Source organism: Neomonachus schauinslandi, chromosome 9 (genome assembly GCF_002201575.2).
Source record: "Neomonachus schauinslandi chromosome 9, ASM220157v2, whole genome shotgun sequence".
Classification (NCBI taxonomy): domain Eukaryota; kingdom Metazoa; phylum Chordata; class Mammalia; order Carnivora; family Phocidae; genus Neomonachus; species Neomonachus schauinslandi.
In genome coordinates this window covers 83,477,462-83,490,329 of record NC_058411.1, presented here as the reverse complement: position 1 = coordinate 83,490,329, position 12,868 = coordinate 83,477,462, and the positions used below count along the sequence as shown (strand labels likewise).

Here is a 12,868-nt window from a genome sequence, read left to right as displayed (position 1 = left end):
CTGCAGCAGAGACTGTACGGCCCACAAATCCTAAAATACTATCTGGTTCTTTACAGAAAGTTTGCTGCCTCTGCCTTAGAAGAAACTGTGATTTCTTAATGCAGGCTTCAGAGGAGAGTGAAGGATGAATGGGGAGGGGGGAGTGTGGGTAGGAGGTGACACGATAGCAATTTCTTCCCTGGGAAGGAGGCTATGAGGTGACTCAATCTACAATGGGTCCGAGGACTTGGACAGGCCCAGATACTTGAGTATGCTCTGGGGAAAACTGGCGCTGACTGCTATGGGCAAAAGGCCAAATACACACACTGGAATGTACAGAAAAAAGGAAAAGCACCCTTTGTCACATGTAAGGCAAAAGACTAGGGACAGCAGTTAGAATAGAAAACCAGTTACACCGAACAGATAGAAAAGGCCATTAATGGGAAACATTTTATACATGTATTTATATGTATCATGCCTGCATTACTGCTCCAAATTTTGTCTGACTACAGACATGGCTGAATTACAAACATGACCATCAGAAGGCCTTAGACAAACCCAGCTAAAGTCCAGACCATCAGATGCAAAGAGCAGGAAGGGCATCTTTTTCTTAATTCCCAGAGAGTATTCACAACTTCCTTCTCTCCCTGTCTCCCAATCCTCAGATTCACAATTTGCTTCTCCAGAGTAGACAACTCCCTCTACCCTTCCCCCAGCAGCGAGCCAGTCAGCTTCTGCGGACCCAATGCAGCTTCCTTCACAGCACCAACAAGACCTGCAAGGGGAAGCTGTCTGGGATGATCACTAGAGACACAGCACATTCACCTGAGATGCCACATGCCAGCAGACTGAAAAATGGCTCCTTTGCTAAGCACATCAGTCAAATGTGTTTTCCACCCAGAAAGCAGGTGGAAAAAAAAAAATACCAACATTATGTTACATATCTGGGTAGATTACTACTTGCAAGTCTTCAGTTAACCTGCCAGCCAAGGACCCCTGTTAGATGACTGCCCTTCATCGTGGGTGGCTCCAGCATCTCCCCGCTGCTGCCTGGTCGCCTGCTTGCCAAGACTCCATCACGCCCTCCCCAACCCTCTCTCCCAGGCCTCCCAGCTGCTTCGAGGCCTGACAGCTTCTGCAGCAGAATGCAGCAGTGTGTACTCACTAAGGCGGCAGTGGCAGCAGCAACAGGGTCTCCCAGGCTCTAAGCACTTAAGGTTAAGCCCCCAAAATTCCAAAGGGGAAATGCAACAGTTTTTGAGGACAAACTCCTCTCTGGTCTAGATCACTGCTGCAAAGGGTAAAAAGAGGCAGACTGGCCAATCTCCTCTGGCTCTGGAGTTAGCTCCAGCTTTGCAGGCTCCCCATGAGTGCTCCTCCAGAGAGAAAAACGAGGGAAGAAAATTCTAGGACAAGGAGAGGCTTTAGAGCCAACCCCACCAGAACAGATGAGACTCTCACGGAGACACAGCCACAAACCCACTCTGGGAGCCCAGCTGACAACAGGCAGTTTTCTCCTCTCTCACGGGTTCTCTCCCTGGTCCCTCTGCCCAATCACAGGCTTGAGCCCCACTCCACCCCACTTCCACCAGGGCCTGGCACACAGATGCTAGCTACGGGAGCTGCATAGGACCAGCCCAGCCCACAGGCTCCTGGAGCTGGTGCTAAAGAGTGGAGGCAGTGAGTGGGAGAGGCCTTGATTCTCTAATCCCTCTCTGTCCTCTCCAAATGAAAGGATGCATTCTTGGTGTTGCTGAAAGGTCACGTCAATAGCCATGCGCTAGAGAGCTGAGAAGACCTTAAAAAGGCAGGAGAAGACCCATGTTCTCTAGGGTGGATGGGTCAGCTGGGACAAGGTGGGAGGCACAAAAATGAAAGGGAGGCTGTGTACCTGGGCAGCTCTCAACAAGGGCCCCCAGCAGCGGGGCTGGCAGCGTCAGGTAGCGGGCAAAGCACATGTACTTGCTCTTTCAACCCCTATCACATGCATCTCTTGGAGACAGATGGTAGTATCCTTACTTAGGCTGAGCCAACACTCGGAGACTCAGTAACTTGCCTAAAGCCACACAGCTTTTACTTCAGAAATTCAGGACATGATGCAGCTTTATCCAACTCCAATGTGACTTTTCAATATCACAGCTCATTAAGCTGCAGGGCTCTCTTCTCTGCACACCTGTGAACTCTGGAAAAGACAGAGCTCTAGTGCATCTTCCCAGCAGAAACCGGACCTAAGACAAGGCCTCCTTCCATGACTGCACTCTGACAAAACAAACGCTCCAGCTGCTCCTTAATCCGCCTTGGCCTTGATACACTCCAGTTGTGTCACCTCTCCCACCTTCCCTGTCACTCCATAGAGTCCTCCGTCATGCAACACTGGGGCCATCCTGCCTTAGACTCTGCCTCATCCTATGGTCCTTAGCAGCCCGCACGTGAGGACTTGCCTGCTGTTCATGCTCCCTGCATCACAGCACTTCTGCTCCTACGTCCAATGCCCCTCACCACCAAGGTCAGACCCAAGACTGTCATCAGCTGCCAGCAAATGCTCCTGGCCTGAGAAAAGAACAGCTAGATCCCTCTTGAAGGAACCAGGGGAAAGGGCCATCAGAACCCCTCCAGAGCCCCGTGCTCATGGTGCTAGGCAGCCTCCCAACACCAGGGATCTCACAGACACTGAGTCTCCTGCTGACATTTTCTATAGAACGTCCCCAGGTCAGAGGTTACTTTGACTTACAGGAAGGATACCACTGTTCCCAGTATCCGACTTACAAGACATGTAGATCTGGGAAGAGCATTCTATGTAGAAATGGATCAAGAATGACTATGAAGAAGAAAAGTAGTTGCCACCAATCACATAGAAAACTCTGACTCCATGTTTCCATGGTCACAATGCAGGCAAAGTGGGTATGAGAGGGCAGAACCCCAAAATATTTGCATATTGTTCCGGGAGTTTCTGACCCTCTTATGTGTAGTTCTGGACCCTTGGTATTGAGAAAAAAAAAGATTCTCAGTCCCATACTCTCTTTAAAAACCTGGAGGAAGCCATAGTCCTGGAAGTCGACACACCCTATGAACTCACACACAGGCAGTCCAGAATTTAAAGGGGAACACAGGGAGGTAAGTTCAGAAGCAGTCTCAAAGATACGTAGGAACACGTCACATTCAAATCTTGACAGAGGAAAGCGGCCATAGGAAACATCAAATGATATACTCCTTTCAGTGATGAACAAACTTACAATACTGAACAGGAAATGAATGAAGGCCAAGACCGCTTCCTTGCCAACAACAAGCTAAGCAGCTAGCTCGGGATCCCTCAATCACTTGCACAGGCCTCACTCAGTCACACTCACCTCCCCCATTTGGCTCCATGTTGTAAGAGACTAAGTAAGAACAGTAGGTTCCACAGCAGAAGGAGCACATGTTTCTCACCTTTTCTTCCAAAGCAAAGGGCAGAGACCCAACCGGGAGGCAGTGACATCTCCATCCAAGTCCAACCATTCCAAAGAGCCACTGCCACTGACAGCCTCTCCGACCTGGGAATGAGGAAGAAAAGTGGTGAGGCTGCTGTCACCACCCCCAATCCAAGAGAACGAGACAAAGCTCAAACTTGTCCCTCAAAAAGGAGAAGCAGGGAGGCTGGCAGCCACCTTGAAACCAGAGCACACTCACCTGCCTTCTCTGCCGCAGGACAGCAGCCTCTGCTGGATGGTTGAACCGGAACTTCTGTGCTTTCCCCAGGGTTATGACTGCTCCTGTTACAGAGACAGGTGAGAATTAATCAACAGCTCACGTTCTGAGTATGTATTATGTGTAGGGCACCCTTCTGGAAAACAAAATCCTGCCCTCAACAAGTTGATAACTTAGGTGAGGCAGTAAGATTCACTGGATATCGCACAGCGTATGTACTGAATTAACAAAATGAATAGGAGGAGTTCTGCTACTCCAAGGGAAAGCAAAATGAGTTCCCAGTGGAGTAGTGAGGGAATGCTTAACATTAGATTAACAATAGTAGTAATAGTAATAGGTTAACAATAGTAGTAATAGCAATGATGATAATGAGTATTTACTGGGTGCCAAGAACTGTGAAGAACATCACATGAACTGGGTCATTCAATCCTCACAACAATCCTCTATGGCTTTTTTACAGATGAGAAAACTGAGGTTCAGAGACCTTCCCAAGGACACAGGTACAAATTTCAGAGAGTCATTCTCCACCCTGGAACCCTAGAATTAAGGCTTCTTTGTTTATGGGAAGAGGGTGGTATTAGGAAATCTTCACATCTCTGAGTGCAGAGGCTGGGTGTCCCAACTTTAAAGCCTGCTTCACTGAGCTCTCTGGGTTTCTCCCATGAGAATGAAGAGAGTCCATCCCTCATCCTGGCATAAATAGAGCTATAAGCAGTCTTACCTTGGGTCAGACGACAGGAGGCAGTAACCTCCCGGCCATTGACTGTGCAGCGGGCCCCCCGGGCAGGTCGCAGAATGACTACCCCACAGGCACTGGTGATAGTACAGTGGTCTCTCTCAATCCACTGCCCCTGCAGGACTATACAGGAGATGGGGGTCAATGGGGTGGGGAGACAACCCAGGGGAACACCCTTTCTGTAAGATCAGAATCCACATCTGTAAGATCTTCACATTACGACAAGAGAAGAGGAGCCACCACCTGAAACCACCCAGACCTGATCCTCCCACCGTGTGGGTCTCCTCCTACCATGTCCCCGACCCACGACCACAACATAGAAGCAAAACAGGAACAGTCCCTTGATCTTCAGAGATACCTTCTTCTCATCAGGGCATCATCAGGCTCCTCTAAAGAGACTGGTCACGCATGACTACCTGCCACAGTGCCAGACCCAAATGTTCTAGCACTTACCAATGTCCTGTTCCTGGTCTGAGTCAATCCTTCCTATTTTTGTTGTCCCTTCCTAAAGGAAAACACAAAGCCCTTTTAACAAGAGTAAAAAGAGACACAGCCTGTCCCCAAAGCAGAGTCTACCTGTTGGAGTGTTACCACTGTCTTCCCACACCCACCCTGGCATTTTCCACACCACTTCTCAACTTTGGTCTAGGCTGTTCTGACCGCTCTGCCCACTCACTGCAGCCCAGGAAGCCCCTGAGAAGGCGGTGGGTGGGGGGACATAAGAAAGCAGCACCAACTCTTTGCAAAGTCAACAAGTATTGGCAAACTCCCTTCTGTCCCACAGCCTGATGTTAGGGAACAGCCATGAACCATTGGTCAGAGACTCTCTAGTCTGAGAAAGTGGGCACACAGGCAGAACTTTCCTCCAGGGACTAAGGCTGGTACAGTCCAAGTTTGGTCCATTTAGTCTCAAAGAGACACATGTTCTATGAAGATGTATGGAAGCACAGGATTTTTACCTTTTTGGTCGACAGATAAAGTTCAACAGATACCAGATGCTAAGAAGGGTAAAGCACAAATAGGAGAAAAGCATATCTAGAATCAAAAAGGACTGGAAGAAAGTGTAAGAGAGGAAGGGAAACAAGTTAGCATAAACGAATCACTGGGTTAGTAGAAGACGCGGCCTTTTGGCCCTTGGATTATGGCAATTCTTTTAAGAACACATACCTCTGTTTGGGGAAGGCAGCAACATGACAACAGAGATGCTGAGTTTAGATACATGTTTATCATATATTGAAAAACCAATCACTATGTCCCAGGCATTGCGCTGAGTGCTTTATAGACATCTCTTGCTTAATCCTCAAACAACCTGAAATAGTTATTATCCCCCTTTTATATAAGAAGAATCTGAAGCTGATGGGGAAAGTTGTCCAGGGAACCTATATACTAAATAGGAGAGCCATGGCTAGAATTGAGGTCTCTCTGGGCCTGAGCCCATGCTTATCCATCCTCACCATACCACCTCCCTGGTAGCTGATGTTTTTGAAGTGAGCAGAGAGTTCCCTACTAGGCTTCACTGTTAGCAGTCAGAAGTGGGCGGTCCCTGCAGCTCCCCTAAAATAGCTGGTATGAAGGCAGGCTCCTGGAAGTAATGAATGAGACTCTGACCTTACTGGGCTTGCACCCACAGACAGCCAGAGCCCAGCCTTTCCTGCTCAGCCACTGAGGACCACACAGACAAATGGATGCTGGCCTCTACAAACACCACCAAACAAAACTGAGGAAAAAGGGTCAAGACCTCTCCTGCCAATTCATGATCAGCCCTGATGATGAAATGCATTCCTTACTAAAAGATAAGGTCACAGCCTATCACAACTCCTACATCTACAGGGCAGAAACCACCACAAAACACAATGGTATCTCATTTAACAAGGACTTAGTTGACACCTGTGCTTGCTGCCCCCTCTGCTTATTTATGCAGGGAGAATTAATGGCACAAGGCAATTATGAGAATGAAGTCCAGGATTCCAGTAACCTGTGTTCCACCCACACTTCCCTCTGTCCTCTTCCCACCCAAGGTACTTCCCAAGGTGACCAAAGGGGAAAAAAGCTTCCTGGGCATAGACAGGGATTAGGTCTGTAACCAAGATAGCAATGCAAACAAACACACAGAGATCCTTGAGCAATTACTGCTATACTGTTACCCAAACCAGGATCTAAACAAACAAAAAGGGAGAAAATGGGTACATAAAATGCAGAATTCCAGGTTTAGAACTAGACTGAACCCTCATCCTCAGGTTCACAGCAAACGCATCAAGGAGGGGGCACCACCCTCAGTGCACACAGATTCTGCAATGAAAACCAGCACTCCTACATTCAGATGAGGCCCGCACTCATCTCTTGTCTCTGATTCAATCTCAGTCCTGTCCTTTAACCCTCTGATGCCACCCTGAGTTCTACCACTTGAATTCTAGCTTCATCTGCTTGCTCCACATCCAACCAATACAGCAGATCAGTTCTACTCAGATATTAACCATTTTAATCCACCTGGTCTCTTCCTGACCTCCAACCTCTCCCCTTGGTTCTGACTAATAGAAGGATTGACAGCCTTTGGTATTTAGATCTGTTATTTAGGTAACAGTCACTTCTGCCTGAGGCATTTTCACTGAGTGAATTTACACTCACTGGTTTGAAAATAAGCTACTTTAACTTTCTGAGAGGCTCGGTCTCTGACAACTTCCCTAAGGGCTTATCCTAAAATAAGCGCCTTTTAACATCTCACTACCAGATGCATGACAGCATTAGAAACCTGATTTCTCCAGGGATAAGAACAGCATTATGTATCCCCCATAAACTCTGTTCCTTTCAAATGGCAGAATGATGACTGGATTTTCAGTGAGCATAGGGATTTTGGCCACATAAAGTATGTTCTGCCAACCACAGAGACTGTCCTTCTACAGGGAGACAAATATTTTTGATGAGGACAGGATATGACTTACCTACCACTGGGGACTAACTCTCAAAATGCTTCATTGAGAAATGAGGACCTGCCTCCATGTGACAACCAGGTGATCCAGGTCTTTCTTGGAAGGCAGGAGCTTCATTCCGACTTCTAGATGGCTGCATGTTGTGCCCTGCCCCACCCTGCTGGCCCACCAGCTCTCTGGGCTCTCCCTCATGCTTTCTTTAAGCTTTCTGCATCTACTTTCATTCTCCTCTCTTCTTTCCCCGGTAAGCCTAGTAATGGAGAAGCAGGAGGTGCACTTTTTGTTGACTTGAGAGTTGAGGAGTGGGGAGGTATTAGAAGGAAACTGTTTCAGATCTTGATCCCCTTTAGCCTCTGAAAGCTGTCTGTGAGCAGCCTGGATGTGCAGAGCTTGGGAGTGCCCATGGTATTCTGAGGTTAGGATTGCACTTCCATGTCTGCACTCCTGTCCTTCAGGAAGCCAGAAAAGGAATATAAGCAGCATCTTTCTTACTTTAAAATGAGATTAAATCACAGAGAATGAAAGTAAGTTATCTAAGAGCACAATGGCAGCCACGGAAAAACAAATAATTGTTTTGATTTCCAGTCTTCTGCTCTAATTATACAAAAGCAAATGAATCACAGTTGGTTGGCTAGCCCAGCTTCCTGAGGGCAAACCTGAAAGGCAGCTCAGCAGCAACTGGCTCAATCCATAGATGCATGGCTACTGCCCTCAACGTCTCTGTTTTTGACCTCTGGGGCCAGTGGCTCAGGAAGAGAGGGAATGCACAGCCTGCTCACCTTGAGGTGATAGAGCACGACACCTGTGCTGAGTACGTCATCCTCCAAGGCCATTAGATGTGGCAGGCTGGAGTCAATAACCACGCCAGCCCTCCTCCTGTTGATGTCCACTCTGTAATGTTCCACGAGGGCCTTCCACTCGTTCCACTTCTGGGTCCAGTCCTTAGTCAGCTGGTCTATCTGCAGAGATGGAGGAGGTGGTTTTAGACACCCCGCCTGGGGAGCAGACTGAATGAAGGTCAGCAGTCATCCTAGTCTGATTCCTCATGGCATTCCTTCCTCACTTTCCTCAGTGTTACTATTCAAAGCTCCACAGAGGCCTTTGCACCTCCTCTGTGAGCGGTTTTCTAACATCCCGTCAATAAGCAAGTATTACTTTTATAAATAGAAACTCCCTCTGTAAATGTTATTTTTAAAGTTTCCTGCAACAAGCGTGTATTGTTTCTATAACTTGAAAAAAAATGCCATAAGTGTTATTTTTTAAAAATTGAGATGTTAGTCATACATCTATGTTTATAATTCCCCTTTCCCTATCCCTCTTCTATGTGATCCATACTGGGAATAGTTTTACGACCCAACACTTCTTTCCCAAGGTGCAGAACCCCAAATCCTAATATAAGCTTATATGGGGCTCAAAGATACACAAAGCATCAAGAGGAATCTCCTCAGAACGAAGACTATAAGAAACTGGTCTGACAGTTGTTTTAATAGCTGTTACCTTTGGAGGGGACTGACTGCAGTGGGCCATGAGGGATCTTGGGTAGTACCAGTAGTATTGTATTTCTTGATCTGGGTGGTGGTTACATGGCTGTGTGCACTTTGTGGAAAATCCACTGAATGCTACTATGTTGTATTTTGTGTTTTTTGTATTTTGTATATTTTATGTTTCTGCATGTCCATCATATTCCAATAAAAATTCCATTTAAAATTTCTAAAAAAAGAGAAAAAGAAAAACTGGTCTGAAAGACCAGGTAATAATAACAAAATATTGAGGGCTTACTATGTATTAGGAACAGAGTTTAAAAAATATGTAGGGGCGCTGGCGTGGCTCAGTGGGTTAAGCATCTGACTCTTAATTCCAGCTCAGGACATGATATCAGGGTTGTGAGATCGAGTTCCACATCGGGCTCCACACTGGGCGTGGAGCCTGCTTAAGATTCTCTCTCTCCCTCTACCCCACCTTAAAAAAAAAAACATGTATATATGTGTGTGTACACACACACACACACACACAATACAGCAAGTTAGAGGCCTTAAGGTAAGGCCACCTGGGGAACGTGAATTAACAATGTTGAATGTAAGGTGCTTTTTTCTTCTTTTGGTGGAAATGGATGCCCAGGCAGGAAAGTTAAAGTTATCCTGGGAATGGAAGAACTGAGGAAGCAGGAAAAGGACCTGGATTCAGCTAAGTACTTGAGAAGAAACAAAGTATGACAAGTTTAGGTACAAGTGTTTTACATACCCTAGAAATGTTATTTTTAACATTATACTCATTGAGTTGAAGTTTGCAAAGAGTGAGACTTACAGGGTACCCATGAAGGACTGGGTTGGATGAGGACCTGGCAAAGGTGAGCAGCAGGGCACTCTGGCTTACAGTTTAGCCTGCCTGATTCAGCTACCTGGAGGTACCGCTGAACACACCTCCCCTTCTGGCTGGCTTTCATCACCTACCCCTTTACTGCATAAGGTCAAAGGCCAGCAAGTGGCAGATTCAAGTCCAGATCTGCCAGAAATGTATAATGTAAAACTGCTAAGGAGCTTGGAATGATTTTGACTCTGTACTTCATCTTTTATGTATGCAGCAGTAATATTTTCTGAACCAAAAATTAGAACGTATATTTAAGCATAGAATTTTTGAGAAATGCCTGGATGTGTGATGTAGTCCTAAAGTTTAGTTTGGGTAACAAAATATTGACATAGCCAGGATACTTTATAATGTATAATGATGATGCAACAGAGTACTGGGAATTGGGACATTTGGGTTGTGGTATCTAACTCTAAACTGTCACCAAATAATGCCTGCCATTTCTTCTTTGTAAGTGTCTCCAGGAAACACCATTTAATCTAACCTCCCCATATGTCTTGCCCTCACCCTCATGGAGTCACAAAATTAGTCTCCTTCCTGGTTGATCTCTCTGCTTCCAATCTTCCCTCCCTTCAATTCATCCTACACACAGCTGTCACATTAATTTCCTAATATACCCTTTTATTATGTTACCAAACTGGTTCAAGAAGCCATGATTAATATTGTGAATGTAAAGTCCAAACTCCTAAACTGGCCCTAACCTTACCTCCACTACTCTCTGCCATGAGCATGTATTCTAGTCAGCTCAGTCTTCCTCACACTGTGTGCTTCTATATGGCTTCCCACACAAGTTCATTCTTTCAGTTCCATGGCCTTGCTGAAATTATCCCACCCTCACCCCGAATGCCTTACCCTTTTCTTCCTAACATACTCTACCAATCTTTCAAGGTCTAGTTCAAGTTCTCTAGCCTCCAGCCTCAGCACTGTGATGCCGGCACTGAAAATTCCAAGCCATAATGATTTCTTCCTTCCCTAAGCTCTTTTCATATAACTACTATAGTTCATTACCTTTACCATTCTCTAAATGTGTTTCCAGTTAGACTGCAAGCCACCTGTGGGAAGAACTTCTTTGTATCTCTTGAAGCATCATGCTGAACACCTATTTGGTGCTCAATGAATACATGTCAGTCAGTTGATTTACTGACTGGAAAATAATTTTTTTCTCCCTATCCAAAGGGAGTTATCATTAACCCCTAAGAGAACTAAACAAAGAAAGCCAGTTACCAGCCCCTAAGGCAAACTCATTCCCCACTCAAAGCTCAATGAAGACAAAAACTGTCTCTAAACTAGATAGAAACTCTCTGTTCTCACAAGGGAGCAGCCATGACTCAGGAATAATGGAGAGAGATGAGACCTACTACCAGGGTGATGCAGAGCATAACTGAGTCCACCCAATTCACCCACCTTCAATTCATTCTGGAGAACCAGCTCCTTCAGACTCTCATCCTTTTCCTGATTCAATAGACTGTAATTTCTCTGCACAAAGAGACAGATGTGCTTTGTGGGTCTCACCCTTACTCTTATGAAGGAAGAGAGGGGCAGATAAAGAAAAGACTATCATTAAAATCAGAAACAAATCAGAAGCTTAAATATTGGGGTTCACACTGGTACAAAGAAGGAAAATTCGAACAAATTTTTCTAGAGGGCCCCATTCCCTGAATCCACCTACACACAGAAGAAGGGCCATTTAGGCAAATGCCCTTTGGACAACAAAAATGATATAGTGGCGATGTCCACCCCATCTGAAACTACTCAGGTAATCAGAGTCATCCATGTCCTGTCTTTGCTCCTGCCTCTGTTCCACAAGTGTCCCTTAATTGAAAACATGGAATGCAGCAGGGCTCGGATTCTATGCAGAAGAAAAGCAGGTTTTGGGGAACAGAAAAGTTCTGATAGCCTGAATACCAGTTCGAAGCTCAGCAGCATGGCTTTGAGTCTTCTAATCTCCTCCCTGAGTTCTCTGATCAGTTTCATATTTGCATCCTGAAACACAAAGAAGTTGGTTTCACAAAGACTGATATCAGGCCCCAACCAGCTCTAAGATGCTACACAGAACTAGTTTGGAAAAAGTGGTTTACTCCTTTGGAGTAACTTCTGAAGCAGTCTTCTCAAAGTATGGTCCCAGAACCACATCAACTCCACCTAAGAACTTGTTAGAAATGCTAATTCTGCTTCCCCACCCACCCACCCACCCCCTACCAAATCAGAAACTCTTGAGGGCTGGGGCCCAGCTGTGGTGTAACCAACCCTCCAGGAGGTGATTCTGACCTACACTCAAGTATGAGAATTGCTGCCCTTGAGCAGGAGGTGGACGGGTAACACAAGTGCCAGCACATGTGTAGGCAGTCGATGCTCATCTTCCTGTAATGTGACTAAACTTAGTACCCACCTAATTACATTGCCTTTTAAAACAGTCCACAGGTAGTTCACTCTTAAAAAAATAAAAAATAAAATAAATAAATAAATAAAACAGTCCACAGATGGGCTATATAGGCCTGGCCACCAGTTTGTGATCCCTGCCCTGAAACTTTTCACTGAAATTGCAAAGCATATTTTTTAAATTTCTCATTATTACTCCACTTTTCAAAACAAATAAATTCCTTAATATGCCCCTTTTTAGCCTGAAACAGAGGTCACTGCAGTTTGCACAGAAAAGAAATAAAATACAAGCATACATCAACATAAACTCAAAATAAAAGCATAGAACACAGAAACTTTTAAATGATCTCCCTTACGGTGGCAGTGGTACACCAGAGATCTTAAAAGGAATGGTCTCAGAGAAGTATCTAAAATAAATTATTCAAAAAGGCAACTGAATGAAGTCAGCAGAGATATGAGAGAAGGGTATGACACTGAAAGAAAGAATTCCACTCCATTTTCATTTGGCAAAGTCAGGCAAGTTGGGATGAGGGTGAAGAGAGAGAAAGACAAAGAAAGGAAGGAAAGGAAAGGAAAGGAAACAAGGAAGGAAGGAAGGAAGGAAGGAAGGAATTTTAAAAATGAGAGAATAAAAGAACTTAGTGTAAACGATACCAGACCAAGACTTCAAATGAAGGCCTCACCTCATTTACCCGTGGCTTGTTGATGATGTGTTTGGCATTGGATGCATACCTCAGTGTGCTCATGGTCTCACTGTAGCAAGTGTGTGCAGGAGACACAGCTGAGGTAGAAGGAGAAA

At 45.5% G+C, this 12,868-nt stretch overlaps 1 protein-coding gene across 1 annotated transcript in view; it reads right to left on the bottom strand.

Annotated features, from left to right (window-relative positions):
* Positions 1–12,868, bottom strand: part of STARD9 (StAR related lipid transfer domain containing 9) — a 128,018-nt gene that overhangs the window by 32,629 nt on the left and 82,521 nt on the right. The window contains exons 13-20 of the mRNA XM_021695296.2: positions 12,753–12,850; positions 11,596–11,673; positions 11,095–11,166; positions 8,106–8,285; positions 4,853–4,904; positions 4,385–4,522; positions 3,646–3,728; positions 3,406–3,509 (exon numbers count right to left, since the gene is read on the bottom strand). Of these exons, the coding sequence (XP_021550971.2) occupies positions 3,406–3,509; positions 3,646–3,728; positions 4,385–4,522; positions 4,853–4,904; positions 8,106–8,285; positions 11,095–11,166; positions 11,596–11,673; positions 12,753–12,850 (805 nt within the window). The remainder of the gene's footprint in view (positions 1–3,405; positions 3,510–3,645; positions 3,729–4,384; positions 4,523–4,852; positions 4,905–8,105; positions 8,286–11,094; positions 11,167–11,595; positions 11,674–12,752; positions 12,851–12,868) is intronic.